The 26,006-nt window shown below is 36.9% G+C and overlaps 1 protein-coding gene across 3 annotated transcripts in view; it reads left to right on the top strand.

Annotated features, from left to right (window-relative positions):
* RAB11FIP2 (RAB11 family interacting protein 2) overlaps positions 1-25,752 on the top strand; it is a 40,995-nt gene extending 15,243 nt beyond the window's left edge. For 2 of the 3 annotated variants that reach the window (XM_024756001.1, XM_024756003.1), the window contains exons 4-5: positions 15,602-15,647; positions 21,425-25,752. In XM_024756001.1, coding sequence (XP_024611769.1) covers positions 15,602-15,647; positions 21,425-21,655 — 277 coding nt within the window. In that variant the 3' untranslated portion in view covers positions 21,656-25,752. Of the gene's footprint in view, positions 1-15,601; positions 15,648-17,500; positions 17,662-21,424 lie in introns of those variants that run through there. The other variant, XM_024756002.1, reaches the window with a different exon arrangement.
* The last annotated feature ends 254 nt before the right edge of the window (positions 25,753-26,006 follow it).

The raw sequence follows: 26,006 nt of genomic DNA, 5'->3' as shown, positions 1-26,006 counted from the left end.
ACAGAATGTGTCTAATGAAACAATGACTAGGAGCATGAAATATGCAATGTGATTCGTTCCCTTAACACTAACTAGAACTTTTATGCTTAACTCCCCAGATACTACTTGAAACTTTTTTACCCTTTGTCATCCTAATACTCATTATAATAGCTTTCATTAATTGGTACATCTCCCCATGGGTTAATTTGCAGACACCAACCATGCCATCCTTTTGCTAACTTACTAATGCAAATTGATATTTATAGACTTCAAAATTGAAAACAATAAAAGCTCTAACAAAAAGACAGACTTTGCTAAGTTATTATCATTATTATTATTTTGAGCTGAGAGATTGAGATACACAGAGAATCTGTGAGAGAAGAAAACAAGCCAAAAAAATCCACAAAAACTACTGTAGGCTAATAAACTGATGTGAAAATTTCTCAATTTACAGCACTTGACAGGTGCTAAAAGAAAAGCATCTTTAATTTTAATGTGTTGTTAGGACCTCTTTAGAGAGACTGTACAAGTTATTAACAAGGTCCTCTGAGACAGGAGACGGGTAATTAACAAGACCTATGGAGATATAGTTTAGGTAATTAACGAGCTCTTAGGCACTGGACACAGGATAACACATAGCGAGTCCAATAGTTAAAGAGAACAGGTTGTTACGATATGATCAAATACAAGTTGTAGTATGTAAGTCTTCTTGAAGTTTCTGATAGGAGAGTATTAAGATTATATTCCAATGACCTTAGTGCACTAATTTTTGTAAATCATATATAAATTTTTTGCTTTAAGATAGAATTTGAGAGGATTATTTGCAAAATCAACAAGCAGAGAAGCTTGTTACATGTAGATTAATAATCTTCGTTAATTTCCATTAATGAACATGTATATTTTAAGAGCAATACATTGGTGAGACATAAATTACGTGATTCTAAATTTAGACTTTTTTACTTTTTACCTGTGGCCTCTTGGCTAAAATTGTCTATTCCAAATTGGCAGTCTACTTTCCTTGTCCAGTTTAAGACTGTCAGGATCTAGGGCAGAGAGAAGACTGTCCTTCCTCAGTTTGTTTTTTACATAATATGCAAAGGCCCCTCAAGTCATGATCTTATGGTACCTTTAAGTCTGAGACTCGAGAGTCCCAATTTCAGATACTTGGTCTAATCATTTCCAGTGTAAATTTGAAATTGTTGGAGTATGAATCGAGTTCTGGTTCAGAAAACTCCCAGTCAGCAAACCTTTATTATAAACATGTTATACTCTGAAGATTAAGAATATGAAGAAAGCCCTGCAGGTCTGATTCATTCCATTGCTTCCGACGTGTGGCTGCTCCAGGCCATCAGTATGACTTTTTCCGAATTTCAGATCTGATAATCAAATGATATTTTCATTTTTATTATTTTTGGATGAACAGCAGTACTTTAATAAGATAGAGCAATACTTGCTATAGACAAGGACAGCAGAGGTTATTAAGATATAAATCCTGCTCTTAGAGCTCATAAAAGCAGTCATGTAAATATTAGGTCTGAATTCCATGCTCAGGACTGGATATTGTATAGGCGTTGGGGTACTTTGAAAGACTTTTCAGTTGGGTTGTGATATGATCAGAGTAATATCTTAGATAACTCTGTAGCATGGTGGGGGGGTCTGCTGGGGCCAGGAGTGGGAACAGGGAGGAGGCTTTGGGGCAAGAGAACAAGTTGGGAAGTTGCCGTGATTGTTGAGGTGAGAGTTGATGGAGGTCACTTGACAGTAAGGATGGAGAAGAAGGGAGCCTCTCTGAGATACATTTCTGGGCTAATATAGATGGGATTTAACCATTCTGCGTGTGTGTGTGTGTGTGTGTGTGTGTGTGTGTGTGTGTGTGTGTGTGTAGGGGAGGGATGGTGGGGGACTAGTAAAGGAGAAAAAACAAGGAGGACTATTCCAATGATGTGTCTTCAATCGGTGTCTTCAATTTGATGAATCACAGTACTGTAAAAACTGTATTACAGCAATGTCAGGTCTGTAGTCTTGAATCAAACTTGGCATTTCAGTCTTGATGGAGAGGGCTACGTTTTTTTGTGTTTTTAATGAGGTGCTGTCTTGTTTATTTTAGAATTTTGTTTTTAGAGAATAGGAATTATGTGTTTTGAGTTATTCGAGACAAGCAAGTTAGTATCAACATAATAACAGTTCTTGAGAATTTGTTTTTGGAAGCTGGAAAATATTTTGGCTTCTTTGAACACAAGAATGTGTTCTGTAACTGCTTGTGGACTTAATGCATTTAAAATGTGTTCACCTTAACACTGTAATTACTCCATGTATTTCTCTCCAGTGGCTTTTGGCTTTACCAAACCTTGCCCCCTTTTGTTAGCTTTTCACTCAGAGAATAACTTCTTTCTTTTATACTTTTCCCTTACTTCTGTATACCACTTTTCCAGGCCTCCTGCTTCTATATTTAGAACATTTCCTTTTGGACTACTGTGACCATATCACCTGTGGTTACCTTTTTTCATAGCAGTAAAGCTTTAATTTTTAAAATACGGGTGCTGTTTCTATATATTTAATATATGGTGGCAGTGTTACCTGATTATTTGATGTGTTCAATATAATTCAGTATTATTATATGACAGATAATAATTATAATGTAAATGTGTAAGAACATAAATATTAAACTACAGTATTATGTAACTATTTTGAATATATTTATACATCAAGTAAAAATGTTTTATGTATTTTATATATTTATTTTAAGCTTACATATCTTTTTGACAAAAGTGCTACTACCACTTCAATAGCAATTACATGGATCACCTTGTCCAGGATAAAACTTAATTCAAATTGCCAATTTTAAAAATTATTTTCACAAACATGTCTGTAAAACTCTACTAGGGCTAGGGGTTGGATGGGTTGAAGATAAGATTCATAGGTTACTAGTAGCCTCATAAACTAGGGAGAGGGATGTGTAAGCAGTGACCTGTAATCCAGGCAGAGTGAACTGTGTTGAACACAGCATTTGCTGCGGGAAGGGAGAGGAACAGCTTGCTAGAAATTAGGAAATGCTTCTTCAAGGAAGAGGCCTTTGAACTTTTGTTCCTGACCATTGAACATGACTTTTTACGTTGGGGAATGAGCAGATAGACAATTGTTTTAGTAAATAGCAAGAAAGCTTATTTTAAAAATTATGAGATGCGTTTGGAAGGAATGTTTTATAAATTGTGACTGTGTACTATTATATCATTAGTTGTCTGCTAACTACTTAATTTTACCATTGCTTTTCTAGTTGGAACTATAGTCTTTGTCTGTCCTTCCCTGCCTGGTAGGTTCCTGAGGAAGTATGTTTGTTACTTTAGGCTACCAGGAGCCAATTAGTGAGTGCCCTGCAGCAGCTCTGCATTAAGTATAACAACCTCTTTGTTATGGAGCCTGGTGTGGGAATGGGGGTATTCAGGTTAATCACATATTTTGTTTACTTGAGGTTTACCATATATTGTTTCATGTAGATTTTTTCACTTTAAAAGAAATTAAATGCCCCAAATAAATTTAAAATGGAAATCATACCAAACATAATTTAATATTTGATTCAGAAGGTATATTTGATTAACTACTTCTACCGGAGGACTTTTCAGTGTTACATGAAAGTATAAATATAGTAATAGAATATCTAAATACAGTAATAGTAGAATATCCTAAAGCGAGTACAGGATAGGTTTAAGAATTCAGGTTTAGGACTCAGGTCTGGATTTGAGTCTTTGGAATAGCTATATGACCTTACTTAGCCTTTCTAAGCCTCATTGTAAAATGGAATAACAACCTTGCTGTGTTGTGGAAGAGATTAAATGATGTAAGGCACATAAAGTGCTGAAGGTAGGTTTGCCACATGGTAAACCTGGAAATGGTAACTCTTGCTATGATCTTATTACAAAGCATCTACAGAATCTGTAACAATTGGTTTAAATAAGTTAAATGAAATTATTTACAAGTAACAATAGATTCTCAACTTTAAAAACCGTAAATAAAAGAAGTTAGGAGCTCATGTTTTTCACTGACTGATAAAGGACATACATTTGATAGAAAACAATAAACTGGATAAAAGTTTTTTTCAAGATGTATGTTCAGTAATAATCTTTGATGAAATAAACTAAACCACATTGAAATTAAGTAAAAGTATTCCCTGTATTAAGTAGAAATTTTATTTTATGACTTTCAAGGCAAAGGTATTCTAATCAGTATTGCTATAAAATCCTGTGTCCAGAAATTATCGCATAGCACTAATAAGGACAGTGCAGGGTAAATATCTAAGCTGTGGCTTTACCTTAAAGGATGATGAGGTTTTCATAAACTCACAAGACTGAGTTCAAATTAAATTGTTCAAAGCTATCATAGTAAGAAAGATAAATGCCGCTTACCAAAACTCCTCAGAGATCCCTTTGGGAAGAGGGTCCCTGCCTTAGGAAATTCACACAGGTAGTAGTATATCCCTTCTAACCAAGGTTTAGAAGTTGGCTCTTTCATTTCTTTGTCAGCGAAAGTACACTCTTTTGTCTTTGTTTTTTTTTGTATTTGTTTTTGCGGTACACGGGCCTCTCACTGCTGTGGCCTCTCCTGCTGCGGAGCACAGGCTCCGGACGCGCAGGCTCAGCGGCCATGGCTCACGGGCCCAGCCGCTCCACGGCATGTGGGATCTTCCCAGACCGGGGCACGAACCCGTGTCCCCTGCATCGGCAGGCGGACTCTCAACCACTGCGCCACCAGGGAAGCCCTTGTCTTTGTTTTTTAACCAAAAGTATAAGATTCTACTCGAGTAGTCTCCGAGCTCAGTGTTCTGAGAGATAGTATAATGTATAATTTCCAGTAAAATCAGTATACTTATCTTTTTTGGGGAGGGGGCTGGAGAGTGTATCTTAACACAAAACAGTAAATTCTTTTCTAGCAAAATTTTATTAATTTCGTAGCCCTGTGAAACCAGCTCTTACTTGCCAAGAATGTTTTAAGGCTGGGCTTTTCAGCCTAGGGTGTAGCATGGCCAGAAATCCCCCAGTCACCCCAGCAGCTCTGCTTCCAAGGAGGATACACAGGAGTTTGGGGTTTGTGTCACCAAATGGAGGGTCCCCAGGAAGTCTGGCTGCCTTGAGTACCTCTCCTTGAAGGGTCTGCAGAGATGACAGGTTAAGGAAGCAGTTGCTTTCTGGCCAGGGGCCTCATTGCAGGGTGTTCTTGAACATTGGAGGCCTTCCTGGTGACCAGAGGGCACCAAGGCTTCTTTTCCAGAACTTGGCTTTGTCCTGAGTACAGAGCCAGCTTGTGGTACTTTTGGCCAAGGGTGTTGTGAGCCAACTTGCTTCGCCCTCCACCTTCCTGGAAGAGTTACCTCTGCCCAGGTTGTCCTCAACCTCTCCTCATAGGAAAAGGCTGATCAGGGATGCTGGGTTGGCCTTGATCGCAGACAGAGCCTGTGCTCTGTCAGGCCCTGTCAAGGGCCCTGGTGCCTTGTTCTCATCGCTTCTGTCCAGTTTCACTGTTTGGCTTCCAAAGTAAACAGAACAACTTGCTTTCCACTCCCCTGTACCCTCAGATAGACTCTAGTGGATATATGGCAGACAGTGGACCAGGGTCTACTCAGAGCAACAGGATAATCACAACACAATTTCCCAGAGTGACAAGGTTCCTAAAGATTTAAGGAGAAAAGATTCTTTTTCTATTAAGAGAAGCACAATTATGATAGGGAGTAAAACGTAAAAATCTACGTGAATTTTTAAGTTAAATTTTGAGATGTCGAGGCAATTTTATGCTTGTCAGATTTATTCTCATGGATCAGGGGTACTAAAGAGAACAAAGTTTGAGAAGCTTAGTTGTAAAGAAATGGAGAATTTTTGGAATTCATACAGATTATGTTTGGAAATTTGTGAATTGTTTGATTGACTGTATTTTAAATAATCATTTCTTTTCTTCACCAGGAGAAAATAGTAAGTTAAACTTGATTGAACGTGATATTCTTGATGGAACATGCCTTAATTTCATGGATATCTTTCAGTCTTCAAGTTTTAGGACTTCTTCAACAGTATCGTCATTACCGTTTCATGATGGAAAACCAGTTAGGTCTGAATTTGCTGTCCATGATCTTTGGTGTCACTGACCACAATTTCCTAATTGTCTTGCCTACCAGATCTCATAAAAGATATCCTGTGAGAGTAATAATAAGTAAATTACTGTTAATCCCCATAGACATTTATAAATTAGGTTCTGTTTTGCCATCGCAGTATTAGTGTGCGTGCCCAGTCCCAAGAGAGATAATGGAGTATTTTAATCTCTAATAGCATTAATTTGATTTAGTCTCTCTCTGGGGATGAAGCTGGGAAAGCTGGCTTTGGGTGCGGTTTGGGCCCCCCCCCCCCCCCCCCCCCCCCCCCCCCCAAAAAAAAAAACAGAAAGGAAGAAAAGCAGTATTGAGTTGCACTGTGGCTCTTAAGCCCTATTTGCATGTGTAATAGACATAATTGAAATGTGCTAAAGGTTGAGTTTACTAGTGGAAACTCTCTTTGGACACTTCATTTTTTAGGGCTTTTATAAAAGGAATCATTAAGAACATTTCTTTAAACTCCTTTAACATTGAACCTCTATGGAATAAATGTTTTCAGGATTTACCAGAAAATTGTCAGTTGAATCTGTATTGTGGTCAAATACCTAAACTGGTAGACTTGGTTGGTAAACTGGATAAACTGGCTAGTTGAATGGATTATATTAGAAGTCACCAATTTGAAACTTATTTCAATTCATATTGGCAGTTTTAAGTATCAGTAATTCTTTCTGTCTTAAAAAGGATGGAAAAATATTCCATTAATGTGCTGTCAGGTCTAGATAAAAGTGATCTTTGTTATTCAGAAAAATGATATCCTCTGGTCTTTGGGGACTTGATACCTTGTTGTCGAAACCTGTATTGACCTACTATTGATTTAGTCAGTCAACTATTAGCCCAATTTTTATTAAGCACTGGCTGTTAATTTATTCAGCATACATTTGTTAAGCATCTGCCATACCCTAGGTACTATGTCAGATGCTAGGGCTGAAAAGATTGAGATATCATTCCTTCCTTTAAGCAGTTTGTAGTAGAAAGAGGTGGGGAGGCCAGGGATTAGGATAGATAGCCAAAATGCAAACTTAAAAAAAAAATCATTTTTAGAGCAGTTTGAAATCACAGCAGAATTGAGCGGAAGGTATGAGATTTCCCATATACATCTTACCTGCACACACATAGCCTCTCCCATTAGCAACCTTCCCCACGAGAGTGGTACATTTGCTAAAATTGATGGACCTACGTTGACACGTCATAATTATACGTAGTCCATAGTTTACATTAGGGTTCACTCTTGGTGTGGTATATTCTGTGGCTTTTGACAAATGTATTAATATAATGGTGTGCGTTCATCTTTATAGTATCATACAGAGTATTTCTACTGCCCTAAAAATCTTTTGTGCTCTGCCTATTGACTGGTCCCTCTCCGCAAACCCTTGGAAACTGCTGATGTTTTTACTGTCTCCATAGTTTTTGCCTTTTCCAGAATGTCATATAGTTGGAATCATACAGTCTGTAGCCTTTTCAGATTGGCTTCTTTCACTAAGTAATATGCATTAAAGGTTCCTCCATGTCTTTTCATGGTTTGAGAGTTCATTCTTTTTTTAAGCACTGGATAATATTCCATTGTCTGGATGTACTAGTTTATCCATTTACTTGCTGAAGGACATCTTGGGTGCTTGCAAGTTTGGGCAGTTATGAATAAAGCTTCTATAAACATTTGTGTGTAGGTTTTTGTGTGGACACACATTTCAACTCCTTTGGGTAAATACCATGGAGTGCAATGGCTGGGTAAATACCATGGAGTGCAATGGCTGGATCTTATGGTACAAGTTCCTGTTGCTCCATATCTTTGTCAGCATTAGGTGGTGTCAGTGTTGCGGATTTTGGCCATGGCAGTAGGTGTGTGGTGGTATCTCGTTTTAATTTGCTTTTCCTGGATATCATATGATATGGAACACCTTTTTATGCCTATTGCCATCTGTGTATCTTTGTATCTGTTGGGATCTTTGGCCCATTTTTAAATTGGATTTTTTTTCTTACTGTTTACTTTTAAGAGTTCTTTGTATATTTGGGTAACAGTCCTTTATCAGATATGTCTTTTTCATATATCTTCTCCCAGTCTTTTCATTCTATTTAACAGTGTTTTTCGCACAGCAGAAATTTTTAATTTTAATGAAGTCCAGCTTATAAATTCTTTGTTTCGTGGATCCTGCCTTTGGTGTTGTATCTAAAAAATTATTACCATACCCAAGATCATCTACATTTTCTCTGTGTTATCTTCTAGGAGTTTTATAGTTTTGTGCTTTACATTTGGGTCTGTGATCAATTTTGAGTTGATTTTTATGTAAGGTCTGTATTTAGGTTCATATATCTGAAATTGGAATAGCACTTCGTCATACAAAACATTCATTTTAACTCTCTTTTAATCCTAATTCTTTGAAATAGGTGGTGAAATGTCTATTTCTTGATTAAAAATAAAATATGAAATTTAGAGCACTTTAATAGGTTGTACCTGGGTACTGGGTGGTGGGCAATAGGTTTGGAAAGATAAGTATAGTCAAGCCCAATAGGCTTTGAAAGCCAGGCCAAGAAATTTTGTTACTGTTCCAGAGGAAGGTGGAGGCCAGAAGTTTTTTATTTTTGCGTTACGCGGGCCTCTCACTGTTGTGGCCTCTCCTGTTGCGGAGCACAGGCTCCGGACGCGCAGGCTCAGCGGCCATGGCTCACGGGCCTAGCCGCTCCACGGCATGTGGGATCTTCCCGGACCGGGGCACGAACTCGTGTCCCCTGCATCGGCAGGCGGACTCTCAACCACTGCGCCACCAGGGAAGCCCCAGAAGTTTTTTGACAGAAGAATAATGAGGTTAGACTTTAGCTTTAGAATGTCCTACCCAGCCATGTTGCATAGGCTGGATGGGACAAAGGAGGAGTGACAGAGACTGAGAGGAGGCTATTACAGCAGTCTGGGCTGTTATAGTCTAGGTGGTCATGTGGTCTTGTGAGCAGAAAGGTAGCTGTGAAAGTGAGTAGTGAGGAAACAATGAGAGATCCATGTCCAGAAGCTGAATGGGGAGAATTTGGCAGGTTATTGATGAGGCATACAAGCTGGAGGCTGGAGGCTGGAGTCAGGGGTGCCTCTGAGGCTTCACCTTTGGTGATCAGGAGACTGGTTGTACCAGAAGGAAGAAACAGAACTGATAGAAAAGTCAAGATGATGATTGGTTTGGGAGAACTTTGAGACAAGTTAAGTGCAGGTAAGATATCCAGTCTGAGACTTTAAACAGACATTTGTAAAGGCGGTATTGCAAAGGATAAAGTGATTGTAGTTGAAGATCAAAGATTTAGCAATCATCCGTCCATATAATGGTGGCAGTTGAAGTAGTGATTTCCAAGGTAGAGTGGAAAAAGAGGTTTGAAAACAGAACGTTAAGAAATAGCTAGTGTTGGGGCTTCCCTGGTGGAGCAGTGGTTGAGAGTCCGCCTACCGATGCAGGGGACACGAGTTCGTGCCCCGGTCCGGGAAGATCCCACATGCCGTGGAGCGGCTAGGCCCGTGAGCCATGGCCGCTGAGCCTGCGCGTCCGGAGCCTGTGCTCCGCAATGGGAGAGGCCACAAGAGTGAGAGGCCCGCGTACCGCAAAAAAAAAGATTAAAAGAAATAGCTAGTGTTTCCCACCTAGGGTGAAACGGGGAAGAAGATAGGTAATCAGAAACATAGGAGAAAATTTAGACCACCACTTATCACAGAGGGGAAGAGTCTCAGAAAGAACAGTCATCAGAGGGAGCTGAGAGGTTAAAGAGAATGAGGCTGTTACCTTAAGTAAAAATCGTTTGTTGGCCGTGAGTATAGGTTGTGGGGGGATGTGTTTCAGGTTATAAAAGGTGAGGCAGTGAAGTAACGGAGACAGCAGGAGTTACTTGTGAGGGACATGGGAGGGATTAGAGATTGGCAAAATAAAAGTGGTGGAACATCTGAGGGGTAATGGACTATAAGTATGCTCTGGTGAGACGGGTGAGGAAATACAAACAGGTTAGGAAACAATTGGGATGACAGTGGGGGTCCACAGAGCAGGTCTGAAGGGGTGACGGAGTGGGAGAATCGGAAGGTGAGATGGATCAGATGGAATTTCAGTGGGATGAGATCCTTCTGTGAGTGATCGCATCCCACCTTATTGATTCCTGTTCCTCAGTTGAGAGAAACTCCGTTTGTGAAAATGTGTTATAAATTGTAAGGCAGTGTATAAATGTGCAGGGGTACTATTCAAATCCCAGTCACTTCAGTTATACCATTTCAGAAGTGCAGGTTTTCTTTGGCTTCCTTTCTTTCTCTCCTATTTTAAATTATTAAGTGAATAGTTTTTGGCATTTATTATATATTCTTGTATCAGTTAAATTCCTAGCAGGAAACAAATGACACACTCAAAACGAGTAATTGAAGAAAGTTTAGTGAAGATATCATTTATAGAGGGGTGGCTAGGGTTAGGACACCAAGGAAGGGATAGTAGAGCACTAGGGACCAGCAGTATCTGGAAGGGACTGCCATGCTTAGGTGTGAACGAACAGCTGTGGCTGTCTGTACAGAAGCTACTGGTAAAGCTGCAGTGCAGCAGGGGGACTGAAGAGGTTGGTAGGATGGGGCTGGAATAAATACCCTGTCTCCCCTTCTTTCTGTCCTCCAGTCTCTCGTAGGTGCCTCCCAGTGGCAGAGCACAACTGGAAGCCAATGGGCAAGGGGACCCAGGCGATACCCTTTCCAGAGATCAGCCTTCTGGGGTGCAGGGAGGGGCAGAATGGAGCAGGAGAGGCAAACAGGAAACAATTCAATACCTGTTGCTTTTCAGCCTTCGTTCTGTCTCTTTAAGATTGTCTAAGTCTTGCACTTTTCGTAGTCATTCTGACTGGAAGAATCCTCAGGAAATTGTGTTGGCCTGCTTGAAACCAGCTGTCTCTGAGCTCATGGTTAAAGTCCAGTAATACCAGTCGTTGCTAGGCCGGTGTCATTACTCTCTGCCCTTGCTTCGCTGTAAATGGTGTATTTTTCTTTTCTTCTTTTCAGACTCATTAAAAGTTTTGTATTATGTTATAGTTCTCAGTTTACGCCCCTCCCCCTCAACTACATTTGTCACCAAAGTGAAGCTCCAGGTCTCCAGAGCGCACTCTGCCAGCTAAACAAGAAGATCAGTAGGATACTCTCCTTTGAAAAGAATTCATGTCCGAAGTTCTTCTGTGATAAAGTTATACTTATTTCCTATACACCATAAGAAATTGAATGGTGTTTAAGAACGTTACTCCTCCACTCTGCTTTCCTCTCTTTGCCCCACCTCCCAGACAAGCAGGACACCTCCTGAGTTTTGCAAATAACTTGAATTGACTTATTAAATACAACATGAGTCAAGTTGTAGGCCAAAGTGGACTTAGCTTTATAATTCCAGCAGTAACAGGGCTTGGAAAGAGGTATCATGGAAGATGTAATAATAGTTGTTTTTAAATGCCTTGGAAAGAACTTCAGGTGTTGTTACGTGACTTCTCCTTGAAAGATTTAAAACCCTAGAGCCAGGAATTTACACAGTTTGCCTTGTCTTATACTGACAAGGCAGCTAGTTAATCAGTTTTAATAGATCTTTGTTCTTCTGTGGGCTTTTTTTTTGGTCATGACAGACTTTTTCACTGTTAATAGTCTCTTCCCTTTCTTAGGTATTCTTGCTCCAAAAGAGAGCAAAAAGAGTTTTAAAAAGAGAAAAGGAAGGACATAGAAGAAAACTCTGATCACTGACAAATGCTTTAGTGATTTCTGTAGTGGTCAGTTTTATCACTTTATAAATGTTGCTTTGCTTTTCTGGCTTATCTGTGGAAGACTAGTCCATAGCAGAAATTGAAGGACAGTTTCAAGTTTCACCAATTTACTTATTATTTATCCTAACTTCAAAGTAAATTAATGTGACGTTATTGAAGAGATACTAATGATACCTTGAAATACATTTGAGTACTGTTAATTTTAAAATTTCGAGTTTACCAGGAAAAATTCTTTAAAATTTGGAAATATCACAAGGTAAAAAATAAGCTTTTATTAAACCTAAAGACTTCAGAATGTTAAGGTAAAGCATTTTATTAAATTATTTTTTAAAATATGAATTTAAAAATATTTTTATCAGTCTCAAAGTTACTTCAGAACCCCCTGCTGCCACCAAACGCTTTCAGTTCTGATTTTTCAAAGATTAATTTTTTTGAATTCTGAAGTTTAAATTTGTGTAGACTTTTTCAGTGTGAGCATGTCTAAGTTTATTTTTATACATGATTAAAAACACCATTTTCCTTAACCTGTCAACAACTCAGTTGAGCAGACTACATTACTCAGGATCTTGTCTGACATGAGGAAGCAGTCCGAAAAGAAGGACAGCACAGATTGGTGCCACACTTCGATAGAGACATTTTTCCGCAAGCTAATTCATCCAGTTCAGTTAACTTTTTTTTTCCCACTTAAGGACAGATCAAAAAAAGCAGCTGTGACTGACCGAGTTGGTCATGTATTTGACACGTCAGTTTGTGAATATAAAGCCGAACACAGGGGCGGGGTCCTGCCTTTAGATTCCAGACAATGGCCAGTACCAGAGCCCTGGCCTCAGAGCGCTGCACTGGGCTGCTGGAGAGTGTGGGCGAGCTTAGGTTACACTCAGGTACAATGGCAAAGAGCTGGGGCTCACTGTGCTCCATACCTCTTTCCCTTACAGTTGTGACCATTCTTGAGAATTCTCAGACACTTTGCAGGTTGTCACTGAGTTTCACTTTAGCCCCATAGGCTGAAGACGTTGGATAGTACATATGGTTAGGTTCGTGATTTTGATAAAATTTTTGTCCTAAATGTCTGTTCCTTCAAAACTCTTATTACAATTAATATAATACCAGCATTTCTATTTCTCAGTTCAATAATTTCTTCCTGAGACATATAATGAAATTTGTACAGTCATAATACTGTTTATTCTTCAAAGATGTGATAGGATAGATATGAAACATCTAAATAACATTTATGAAAGATTAAATTTGTCAAAAATGGCCTGTTGCTCTATGGATCAGCTCTAAGAGCCTCATCGTCTGCATGACAACCCTTCAGGGGCTCCTTCCCATCCTGCTGCCTGTGTGCCAGTCTGCTCCGTGTCCTGCAGTGGCACCGCTGTCTGGCAGCCCCAGACAGCATGTGTCTTCAGAGTCCTCTTTCTCTGGCCTGCCGAACCTAACCGTCATGTAATTTTAAGTTCTACTTTTTCCTTGACTTAGTAGACCTTCCTTGACTAATGCTGCGATAGAACGTTTCCTTTTTCTGGGTGGTCTAAGAATTTAACTCTCAGGGGTGCTCTCCCCCTACAAGGGAATCTCTCCTGTGTGCTTACTCAAAACATCTGATTAATCCACGCGTCGTGTGTGTTCAGGACTTCAGCAGTGCGGTCTGTGCTCACTAGGTAGATCTATGAGCAGAAAACAGGGCTAGGACTGTGTCACCTCCAACACTCATCCACTGGACAACCTCACACAAGCTACCTAACCTCTCTGTGATTCATTTCCTTCTTTTGAAAGTGAAGATCATACCTACCTTAAGGGTTATGAAGATTAAATGAGTTAATTTTGGTAAAGTGCTTAGCACAGCATCTGGCACTTTCTAAGTGCTGTGCAAATGTTTATTAAAATAATTTACTGAACATGTTCTGTCTGTTAACCACTGTGCTAAGTGTTTTACATGTGGTCAACTCATTTAATCTTCCCAGTAGTCTTACATGGTAGATCCTGTTACCATCCCCATTTTACAGAGGAAGGAACCCAGACACACTCAAAGGCAAGTAAGTAGAGGGCAGAACCAGGATTTGAGTTCACACCACGTGGTTCCAGGGCCCTCAAGCACTTCTCTGCCTGTAACCAGTACAGTGTGCCGTTACACTGAACGTAAATCAGTTTGTCTTCGAGAATGTCACAGTCGGATGGAGAGAGATGCAGCAGAATGCGTTTCTTGACCTATTAGAGGAGCAACATGCTGTGAGATCACGGGGCAAGGAGAGATTAGTCCCACTGGTCCCTGATGTTGACCTCCTTGGACTGAAAATCAGGGAGGCTGAGAACTGTGCATGTTATCAGCTGCTCCCTTGGCACTCTAGGCCTAGGGGTACCACGTGATAATGTATTCTGGGTTTGTATTTGTTTTCTTTTAAGCCACTTTTCTGTCAGGCTTTTGAGACTTTGCCGGTACAGTGACTCTAGTCTGGGACCATACAGAACACCATAAAGACGGTGAGGTACAGGGAATAAGAAAATGTGTCAGCCGAGTCGGCCTGTAAATGGTGCATCATAGGTATTTAAAACCTGTTTCAATCTTCCCTACCATGTCACCCAGCTCTACTGAAATACCAGATTTATCCACAGGAGTTCTGGGTAGAAAAGGTCAGCAACCGGTTCTGGAAGCTAGTACTACAAATCTTAGTCATAACAAATGAAACGTTGGATATGTGAGAAATTCTCTTGAGGTGGTTGTACATGCCTCCATGCCCTGTAGATTTACAGCTGGGGATATGTACTTGTAATAATAGATACTTTTCAGTGTCCAGACTTTTTGTGCATACAGTCAAAAGTTTTAAAAGTGAATTTCTTCAAAGGATTCCAGTTATTTGGCTGATAAAGCACAGATAACGAAAAAATATATTTTACGGTTAAGGTTTTTTTTTTTTTTTTTTTGGAATAAAAAGGTTCCTAGGACAGTAATGCTTTGTAGAGGTTCTAATGGCTAATACTCTTAAGTGCCGGGTAAAAATTAAACTTGAATAGCAACGATGAAATATTTACTCACCAGATGGCTTTGAAGTTTAGCTTCTTTTTGGTTCCAGTCCCCTTCCTAATGGACATGTTTCAAAGAAGAAAACGATTATAGCATTCAGCTGTGATGTTTTCGTCCTCTGTGCATGCAAGAAATCCGTTTTGTTTTGGTCCATTTGGGTATTTAAATTTTGAAGACCAGCTACTTAGAAATTCATTAATGACAGAAATGGTTCACACAGCTCCGAATTCATTCTCCTTGATAGGATAACATTTAAAGGTTAATTTTTCTAATACCTATAGAAATAATTGTTTTAAAAGATTGCTTCAACTCTTTTAGTCTACAGCCTTCCCAACCTAAATTTATTTAAGTCTCTGTAGTTTTATATCAGAAGGCCTAAGGTAAGTGAGTGTGTGTATATAAAATGAATAATAACATTATAGAATTTAATTTTATAAAGCATCTCACTAGGTAAAATCGCTTATATTTAAAGATGTTTAGAAAGTACACGTTAGAGGTACAGTTCTTCAGTTCTAATAATACTGAAGGGTTTTCCTTCAAAGTTTAAAATTGTAGCTGCTTTAGAATGTTTAGTAAATATTGTTTTTCTTTTACATCCTGGATTAAATTTCACTCACTCAGGTAATATAGGAGTTTAGAAATTGTTATTGCAGTGTTGGTTAAAATGTCCTGTTTTTATGTTTCCTCCCACGTGTACTATGATACGCTTTTAACATTTATGTTTGTCTTTTATTGCTCAGTTTTCATATGAATCCGACAAGTAATGAAGACCTCAGGAAAATCCCGGTAAGTTGCAGAGGGGGTTAGAGAATTACCAAAAACCAAGCCACAAGCTGTCTTTCTGTCTGGGGCATATTTCTAAAAAGGCCTCCGTCTCCTTGAATCCCTCAGTTATCCACAGATTATAGCTTAGTATGATGATTTAGGGAGAAAGAAAAACAGCAAAATTCAAACTTTATCTTTAATATACCATAGGGTGTGACTTCTGTATGATCTATGGAAGTGTATGCAAACATAGTTATAATTGAAGCCAATTTAGAATATACAGGTTTTGTTTGCAGACTGTTTAAAAATCGATATGAAAGCTGTATGTCAGGTCAGCATTATAGCTGTGAAATAAGAGCATGTGGAGAAAGCTGCCATTTTGTTACTGTTGTTGTAAATCAGGTTGAGGGGAGAGTAAACCTGCTTGTGAACACTGAACAGCAGGAAGAGCTTCCTGGCCAGAGACCCATTTAACCAGGAGTGTGTGTGAAAGATCCTTTAGGACACTTACCTTCCAAGTCAGAACAAAACCAAATATATTAACAGGCTTCGCAGCGACCAGCCAGGTTAGCTCACATATTTTGCAAGGATTATTCAGATATCTTAACTTCATTTCATTGTTATTTGAAGTCCAGTTTTCGACCTCTGTTCCGAGGTCCAGTACATCTTCAGTCTATTCTAAATACTATACTAAGCCTAGAGAGAATAAGTTGCTTTACAAAAATATGGGCACATGTCTTGGTAGGAAACTAAATTCTCACTGAATAACAGAAATAAAGCCTTTATTCCAAGAGGCTGGTGGTTGCTGTTTGAACCATCTGTCCTTAATGTGTGTGATCCAGATGTGTAATAAGAATTTTTCGAAGCAATAGCATATCACAATCTTCTATGGTGTGATAGGCTGAGAAGAAACCATGGTGTTGTGTAAAGCATTCTAAATGCAGTCATTTGTCTTTAAAATGGTAGAAAACACTATAGAGGCAGAGGACTTTGTACTGTGTTTTTGCTGTTTTAATGTACATGATGTGTACGTTTTGATGTTTCATAAATACTCAAGTCTTTATATTATGGCAGACTGGCGAGAAACGTCAGAATATATGAAGTCAGCCTTTGATCAGATAGTAAAATGAATTCTATCAGGCGGTTACTTAATCTCAAACAAAATGCGACATCAAAAAATCGATTTAATGTGCAGCTATTGTTTATTAAGTAACCTTAATTACAATTTCTATGTGCTTGTAAATGTACTTTTCCAAATCTTGTAGTTTATTGCTGTAAAAGCATCCTTAGAATTCTTTAAAGAAATAAAATGTGAAAATTGTTTTAGTTCAGGGATTTAAAGGTGATAAAAGAATCCTTGATGTGTGATTATTTTTCTCTGGAATACTAACTATTCTAAATGACAGTTAAAGGATTACTAGGTGTTGTTAATTTACTGCAAGATACAATTAAGAGGAGAAAGCTCATCCTCATACTGATCATTATTGAAAAAAAGTATTTGAACAAGTTTTATGTTGAAGATTATGAGATGTTTGAAGTAATTTACCTTAAGTTCTTTAATAATAGCTGTCCACCAAGTTATATTTTTTTTCCCCTTCTGGACATAGTATTTTGTAATTAAGTTTGTATGTCTTATATGCTAGTGCCAACACCTGTCTGTGAAAGCAGTGTTTAAACAGGAGCAGTAGCCAGTTGAAAGGGCAGTGTGAGCTCTTTAAGGCCTAATTAAGAACTGAAAGGGAGATGAAGGGAGTAGCACAAAAGATGTGAAAGTAGCTGAGATGATATTCCCAGAGCAAAGTTCCTCATTAGAACAATAATGAGATGATCAGAGAATGCCAAGCCTTCATCTTATCTCTCTCTCTCTCCTCTAGTTGCCTTGGATGTCAGTTAGTACCCCACCAATATTTGGTTACCAGGACAACCTTTCTTTAAATCTTCAGTTATTTTGAGTCTTGATAATTTGCTTTTGTTGAAATTTAAATATTGTAAAAAATATACATTTCCTAGTTTAAAAGGCTAGACTGTGAGTAAAGTAAAAATAGATCACTAGTAATTCTCAAAGTATTTTGCACAACTGTTATTTAAAATTCCAGTTAGACAACTTAATGTAATAATTCTGTTCACTCACCCAACTCTTATTTTCTTATATCTGCATATGGAAATTTTTAACAGAGTTTGGGTAGGAATGAAAAAGGATTGGTTATGAAACGGGAAGAGAGAAGAAAAATTTACATTAAATTTCAATATAAGAAGACATCTTAAAAACATATGTGCCATCTATATGGAGTGCTAGAGGAAAAACTGTTGAGTACTTAGGAGTCCCATGTTAGGTTATTTGAGTCTTTACCAGTTTGGAGATTTCTCAATTTCAGTTTTTCTAAGAATAGTATTAAAAGTATCTTTTGAAAGAATAATTCATTTTTACATTTGCCTGAGAGTTTTCCTCTTTAAGCAAAATAATCTTTGTAACCAGAAAATATTTTAATTTCCTACTGTATTTAGTTAATATTAATCTTTATTTTATTTGGAATTATATCAACAAACAGAAGGATAGATGTATTTATTGAGTATATTAGTCAATTTAAGAATCTTATGCCTAAAATTAGAAGGTTTACATGATTTTCAAATATGGGATAAAATGTGGAACTAAGCATAAAACTGTTTTTAATTATTTTATATTCTTTTCCAGAATATAGTTTATAGTACATGTGTTTCTAAGATGTTTTTTTGCATAAAAACTTGATGCAGAAATTTGGGGTAAATTTTTCACATAAAAGGATAAATGGAAAATTTATTGAAAAGGTCAGAACTGTATTTCCAAGAAATCTGTTTATCCATAAGTATTAGATGGTTGTAAGGGGGAAAAATAAGCCAAATAATGGATTTGTATATTCTAGATTATGGCTTATATCTTAAGTGCTGAACAATATTGTGGGATAATATTTGATTATTTTGAGAGATTACATTTTAGATTGATTTGTATCATGGCATTAATTTAAACTCCTTATGTCAAAATAAGAATTTTTTGACATGTCTTTCATCCTCATTGTCTGTAGAGAAATGTTAAAAAATTATTTTAACTACATTCTCTGGTAGCACTGGTATAGTGTTAAATGTAACAATATAAATGATTTTCTAACTGCATATTATCACTTAATTAGTTTGGAGAAATCAGTTCATATATGTATAATTTGATTAAGAGAGGCCCTGTCTGATGCTATTATTATGTTAAATTAAGAAAAAAGGTAAAACAATCAATTGGTAATGAATCCCATTTAGTTTAATTTCATTAATCCCTGCAGTTCTCACAAGAACTGCTATTTTTCAGTAAATATTGTATTAGAAAAATTAAATCACATTAGTTGGACATAATCACTGTTTTAGAATGCAGTTCTGAAAGACCTCTTTGCAGACCAGGAAATGTTAGAGTTGAAAGGGACCTTAGAGAACATCTCATTTATCAGAGAAGGAAAGTGAGACTTAGGTGGGTTTCAGTCTCAAATTTGTGCAGAATTACTTAGGTTAAAGTAAGAAACTTTAGCTTATTTTTAATTAATGTTTATACTTAGCTCTATGGTATGTCTTATCTTTTCTACAGAAACCTGCTGCGTATAATAAATGTCAATAGGAATGTGTTTAGGAAAATCTAAGTTTTGTATCTCTAGACGACTTATGACCAATTAAACTAGTAAATATGTGTGTATACTTATTCTAAAAAAAAGTTAATTGATCTGAAAGAGAAGAGAATAAAAAGTAAACCAACACGTATCTCCAGAATTGTCCTTTAGTTGTCGTAAAACAATATTCTGGAATGTTTTGGGGGACAAAGGTAATCTAATTCATAAAGTTGTATCTATACCCAGTTTCTAATGGTAAAATGAGTCATTTTTAAACTTCCTTTTAGCATCCTCTCTATTCTGTTAATCTAGTAGAGGCTCCTCCTAACTTTTGTCTTTACTATTTAAATAGCTTTGTAACTAATCGCGGTCCCTCTAAATGATCTTACCCACTGCTGCCATTTTCCTAAAACTTAGCTTTAATCATCTTTCCTCTGTTTAGAAACCTTCAATGGGCTTTCTATTTCCCATAACACTAAGTGTGATAGCATCAGACATCCTTGATGGTCTGTTTGGAACCCACTGTTTCAGCCTCTCTCTCTGTGCCCTGTCCTGAACCTTATTTCCCAGCCGTGCTCCACTGATCACCTTTATTAGCCTCTGTGCCTTGAACCTTGCTTCCTCCTTTGAACAAGCAGAGCCACTGCTTGAGATGCCCATTACGCATTTCTGCCTGGCAAAATCTTTGAAGGCCTAGTGCAAGCTATATTTTCTCTGCAAAACCTGAGAGATTCTATGGATTGGAGAAGTTTTCAGCCAGGAATATTATTTTGCCTTTATCCTAGAGAAGGGAGTGTGCTTGGGTAACACAAGCATCAAATTGGTATCTGTGCTCTAGCTTGTTTCTCTGGTGCAGCAAAGTCATGGGGCCTGGTGAGGAGGAGATAAAAAGTTACACATTGGCTTTACTGATGAAAACTCCTGGATGCATAGCAAATTAAAATAGATCCTGAAATTGAATACAGACAAATTTAATTCTTATGACAAAAAAGGAAAAAAAAAGACCTTTCTACGTTCACCAGTCCTCGTTCTCCATCCTCCACTGAATAGATTAGATACTATTAGTCCTTAAGAGCAAGGCCAATTTCCTCAGTATTTTAGTTTATTTTCTTTAAAGCCAAATGGAAATGTTTGGAAAGAAAGTGATGAAAACCATTTTAAGTTGTTGAATGTAGTGATAGAACTATGTATAAGAAGGCATAAAGATTGCTACTTTATATTTTGGCATTATATTTTACATAATGAAACATCTAAATATTATGCACTTTAAATAGATGATGTTACAGTGCCTGTTTGATTAAATTTCTGAGAAATATTTTTCTTTTAATATTAGGATGCTTTGTAATAAAAATGAATTGAATCAATGCCTATTTTTGGTTTATGTTTGTACCTTTGTGTTAAGAGAATTTTCACCAATAGAATGAGGTTAAACAAAATAAAGTAAGTGAAATGGGAGAGAATGCAGATATACTAATCTTAAGCGTTAGCATGACTGTAGTTGAACTCTTGAGTTTCCTGACAACCAAGGCGAAAAGGGAAATAAAATAAATTGTATAGGTATTAGTACTAGGAGGAGAAAATAGACTAGTTACTCAGAGGAGAAAAGGTTCTATTTGCCTGTAAGTTAAAACAGTAGTTACTCCCATGGAGTTTCTTATAAAGGATGCTCATGGATTTAGTTCTGAATGCCATCAACATTTCATAGCAAACTGGAGAAGCAGAGTTGATATTGCTGTTTCTTGTAACCATCTTCAATAAAAAGGCAAAGGCATAACATTAAACTACAGTTCAGTGGAAGCAATTCCACGAGGACTAAACTAATATCCAAATATGTAGTTTTCAATAGCTTCTTATATTTCCTAAAGTTAATTCTTACAGGTCTTTTGATTTTGTCTATTTTAATTATGTTTATTATTGAGCATTTAATCTCTTAACTTAATCTTAAATTACGTGGTCAGTTTCTTATATTTAAGAATTTAGGGTTGTAATCAAGGCTTTGGTGTATCTGCTTTAGTCCTTTCCTCAGAGCTGGCTAGCCATTCTGTGAACTGTCACACTGGTTCTAGCCAAGGATAGAGAAGAGTTTGATGAGGGTTTGAAACAGTTGAACTTCAGAATAACTCATAATTTGCCCCTGATGTGCTGTCTATTAAAGTGACCGTCTTTATCCTACTCTAGGACAGCAACCCTTTTGATGCCACTGCAGGCTATCGTAGTCTCACCTACGAGGAGGTACTGCAGGAGCTGGTAAAACACAAAGAGCTCCTTAGGAGGAAAGACTCCCACATCCGGGAGCTGGAGGACTACATCGACAACCTCCTTGTAAGGGTGATGGAGGAGACGCCCAGTATTCTCAGAGTGCCGTACGAACCATCCAGGAAAGCTGGCAAGTTCTCCACTAGTTCATAAGCCAATGGTACTGCATTTATAATTGGGGAGAAAAGAAAGGAAGAAAGAGAGAGAAAAAATAGCAGAAAAGCTCGTTACTGAGAGAGACCACACTATCAGGTTTCATTCCATACTCTCCTTCATTGTGAAGAACTGTTTCACCTGTAAGTATTAGCAGGGACTATCAAGAGTGACCTTTGAAGTGAGCTAAATAATTTAAACCTTTAAAGTGAAGATGGGCCAGATTCTCATGAACAAGCAGTTCCTTAGGATTCACTTAGGTGCTGGTGCCGGCCCACTAATCTGCCATAGGCCTAGGAGTATCTTCGGAAGTACGTGACTTATTCCTCAGGAACAGATTTCTCATCAAGCAGAATTGATACTGTGGTTGGTTTCTCAGAAGTCAATTTGTACAGATTTAGCTGCAGGAATACTGCTCATTATAAACACTACTAAGAAAAAAGTTCATATTTTATATACATATATATACATGAATAATCTGTTCATGTATCTTTGTATATAAAATACATGCATATACCTCATATATACATGTGTTTTTAGAACATATAAAGACAACTGGTTGCCTCTAAAATTAGGATACCAATTAGGATTTCTTAATTTCAAAATATATGTGTACTCTGTCAATGCAAAACAAATCGTCATTGCTACTATAATGGTTTGTTACACAGAAGCTGCTTCAAATCACTCTTGACTATGTGAACCTTGGTTTCAAAATAAGCTGCTACTATATATTATTCCAGCATCAAATCTTTTCTCTTTTTCCAAAAGTAATGATCTAAAGCCCCTTTTTAAAGAACGATGTATTTTAGGAAACTTCATTAACCTTGCAACAGCATGAATTTCTTGAATTAATTTTTTATCTTAATATTTGAGTTTTGTTTGAGCTATAAGCAGAAGATAAGCAAGTGTGATTTGTTGAGATTCTGATTGTCTTTAAAATATTCAATACTAGCAAAGAAAATATTAGGAAGTTATATCTGAAGATAATTTGGAGGGTGGGGGGGAAGTAGGTGATCATTCTGATGCCTGATAACCCAAAGCAATGAACAAATTCTAGGAATGAGGAATTAGGCTCGGTTTCAAGTTACATAAATAATGGAACAGATGGTTGCATTTGGTTTCTGAACCAAAATAAGAGTTACTAAGGAGGGCTGAGTTTTTAGAATAGATCTTTACTAGCACGACATTTTACACTATTCTACAGCCACCCTGTAAGAATAAATCAGTATTACAAAATTGTGTCAGCTTTGTTTTTAAGTCTGCTCACCAAAAATGTTGACTACTATCATGAATTGTCTTTATATATTTGTACAGAATTAGTCTTTAAAGTGAAAATGATATAAAAATATTACTAATCATCTGCTGATTTTTTAACTTTAAAAGTCTGAAATACATACTATGAAATACTGAATCTGTGTCTTCTAAAGGAAATTTAAGATGAAAAATTCACCTGTATATGGAGACATATATTCCCCAGTCTTTTACCAAATGCATTTCTGTCTAATATTTATCTCTGCTAAGACTTCATTGAGAGTTAAATACAAAGCGCATATAATAGTTGTGCTCAGTTTAGTATTTTGAATCAGATAATACTTGGCCAAGCTTATATTCACAAGCGAAAATCCCTTATTATTTGTATTTTTCTGAGTTTCTTCAGTTTTTCTATGAGAGCATAAATTTTGAAATTCTGAAAAATTTTCTGAAGTACAAATAATTTTTAATAGGAGACAAGGAGAAATAGCTTTCACTGACTTTTTCCTCCACTTCTAAATTTCTGTAATAAACCTTACAATCTGGTATAGAATTTTATTTTCCCATTTGAGGTCTTGGTAGTTCTTTTTAACTTGGTGCCATTTTTAGTTAACATTTATTAAATGTTGCACAATTCTTAGTATTTTTTCTGTTAGTATAACTGAGGCTCTTCTTACACTTTTAAAAGTACTAAAATCCATGTGTTTGCAGTATTATGACATTATCTGCAGATATTTTAATATGCTTTGGCCAAATTTACTCTTTATAGAATGAACCATGATGCTAGTGTTGTACTGGGGATATGTTTTATGTAAATAGAGCTCATGAAAAAGTATGGTTAAGGGACTGCCATTCTTTTTATGAGGAAATTCATTTTTAAGGAGGATTCTTTGCCTGTATAAAAACTGTTAAGGATTAGACTTGTCCATACGTTAATGATTTGGTTATAACTGCGTCAATATTTTTATCTTTAATTCTGAGACAAGAATTGTATTGAAAACTGAATCTGCATTTATCACTGCCCGAAATGTTCTGTTCCGACGTTTATGAACTTTCTTTCACTCGTGACCTGGAATCAAACTGACTATATATATATATATTCATAATCGGTCAATATAAGGAACTAAAAACAAAAAGTAAAAATGAGTTCCTAAGTAAACATAACAGTGTTTCCTGTGTTTGTGGGCAGAAGTGCAAATAGAGTAGTTTTAATTTTTAGCGTTGTAGAAAAAAGGGCCAAAAGATCACATTAGTTTATTTTTGCAAACTATAACTTTTAAGTATTCTAATGGTATATTTTGTTAGTAACTTAGACAAGGAAATAAAACATATGTACTCATTAAATAACGCGCAGCACAATAGACTTATAGACAGAGTTTACTTTTGCTTTTATGCTTAAAAAAGGCATGTTCAAAAATATTTCCACCAATAAGAGGATTTTTTTAAATTGCAGAGTTTATAATAGTCTCAAACCTGTTTTAAGCTTAACATACTTCTGTTACATAATTTAAAATATTTCTGCTAATATTTTTTAAACAGTATAGTTTTACAACCAGCTCCCCTCCCAGTTCTAAAATTCAGCTTCAAAGTATTGAACATAACTGTCCTACCACTTAGGCTTCAAGTTCATTTATTAAATACCAGGGAATAAATCTTAGAATTGTATATAAAATGATGTGTTACCCATTCATGAAAAATATTTAAGTATTGCTTTTTGCTGCTGTATTCTGCATTGAGCCTAGTTTTGCCATCCTCCCATGAATGTAGTGTTATCCATAGATTATACATAACTACATCTATTGCTTTTAGCAGTAAGTGAAGATTTCGTTGTAATTTTCCAGCTGTGAAAATGTTGCCTGTATTTAAAAGGGTTTCATGAATGGAAACCTAAGTAAAACTCAGCTCGCTAGTGACAGACTTGCTTTCCTCACATCCTTCACCAACTCCTCCGCCCTCACACCCCACTGCCTACCACCCCCATAAGGGTGCTTATTCTTTAGCAAGGAGAATCTCAAAAAAAAAAAAAAAAAAAAAAAAGAATTGCTGTCTTTAATATATCTAGAAATTGTTACGCTAGAACTTTTTTTCCTCTTAGGTTTTTAGAAAAAGCAGCCTACCTTGGATTTGTAAAACAAGGTGAAGCTTTCTGATGTCTTATAGGTATGGTTGGTGTCACGTGTGTGTGTAAATGAAATACGAAGCATGCTTATTCCCTCGATCTCTTTGAAGTAAAAGGGAAAGGATCGCAGTGCTGCTGATTCATGATTGTACATGGAAGGGCCTGTCAGCACACACTGAAAGCCCCCGCGTTCACAGATTTATAAGTTTAATAATCCAGATGCAATCATTGCAGGTATTTAATATGCAATAGGTAGCATCTTAACTAATTAATCTGCATAAGAAGGGTTTTCTGGTGTACTTAATAAGAAGTGTAGAAGCTCTTCAAGCATTAAATTGGAGTTGACATTTTATTTCATTTACTTTCCATGTCAAAAAATACACTCTTACAGTGGAATTGAAGTCTGTAACAAATGATACATTTGGACCTGTCAATCTTCGATCTTAGGGGTGGTTTGATTTTGAGGTACAAAAAAAGAATGCTGCAGATCTAGAAATGTATATATTTAGCAGGTATTTGAAAGATACAAGCATTATTTATAACTGAAGAGTATTACACTTAGTAAAATGCTCTAGTAACTTGTATACATTTTTGCAGGTACAAACTCCAATGTATGTAAGCATTATGTAACATGACAGTTGTATAATTTATGTAATCTGATGCATGAATCAGAATTTTTATATATGATGATTGGTTTATTATAGTTGATTAAAATGTTTAATCTTAATTTGGTTGTCATAATTTCTTACCGCAGATAAAACAGCATGAGTATTCATTTGTACATGAGCCCTCCTTGTCTTTTAAAAGTACAGTAGGATGCCTCTTATTATTTGATGTATGGCAGCAGGTATTCTGTAAGACCTACAGACTCACTTCACTATGAAAACAGTTTTGAAAAGTAAGGTTTAGCGTGGACACTGTTTAGCAGCCCTTTGTGTATAAGATATCCCCTCACAGGGACAGAACTTACTGTTTGGTAGC

This window comes from Neophocaena asiaeorientalis, unplaced genomic scaffold (assembly GCF_003031525.2).
Source record: "Neophocaena asiaeorientalis asiaeorientalis breed wild unplaced genomic scaffold, Neophocaena_asiaeorientalis_V1.1 scaffold85, whole genome shotgun sequence".
NCBI classification, from domain to species: Eukaryota; Metazoa; Chordata; class Mammalia; order Artiodactyla; family Phocoenidae; genus Neophocaena; species Neophocaena asiaeorientalis.
Note: the sequence above shows the minus strand (reverse complement) of the source record. Positions and strands in the feature narration are given on the sequence as shown.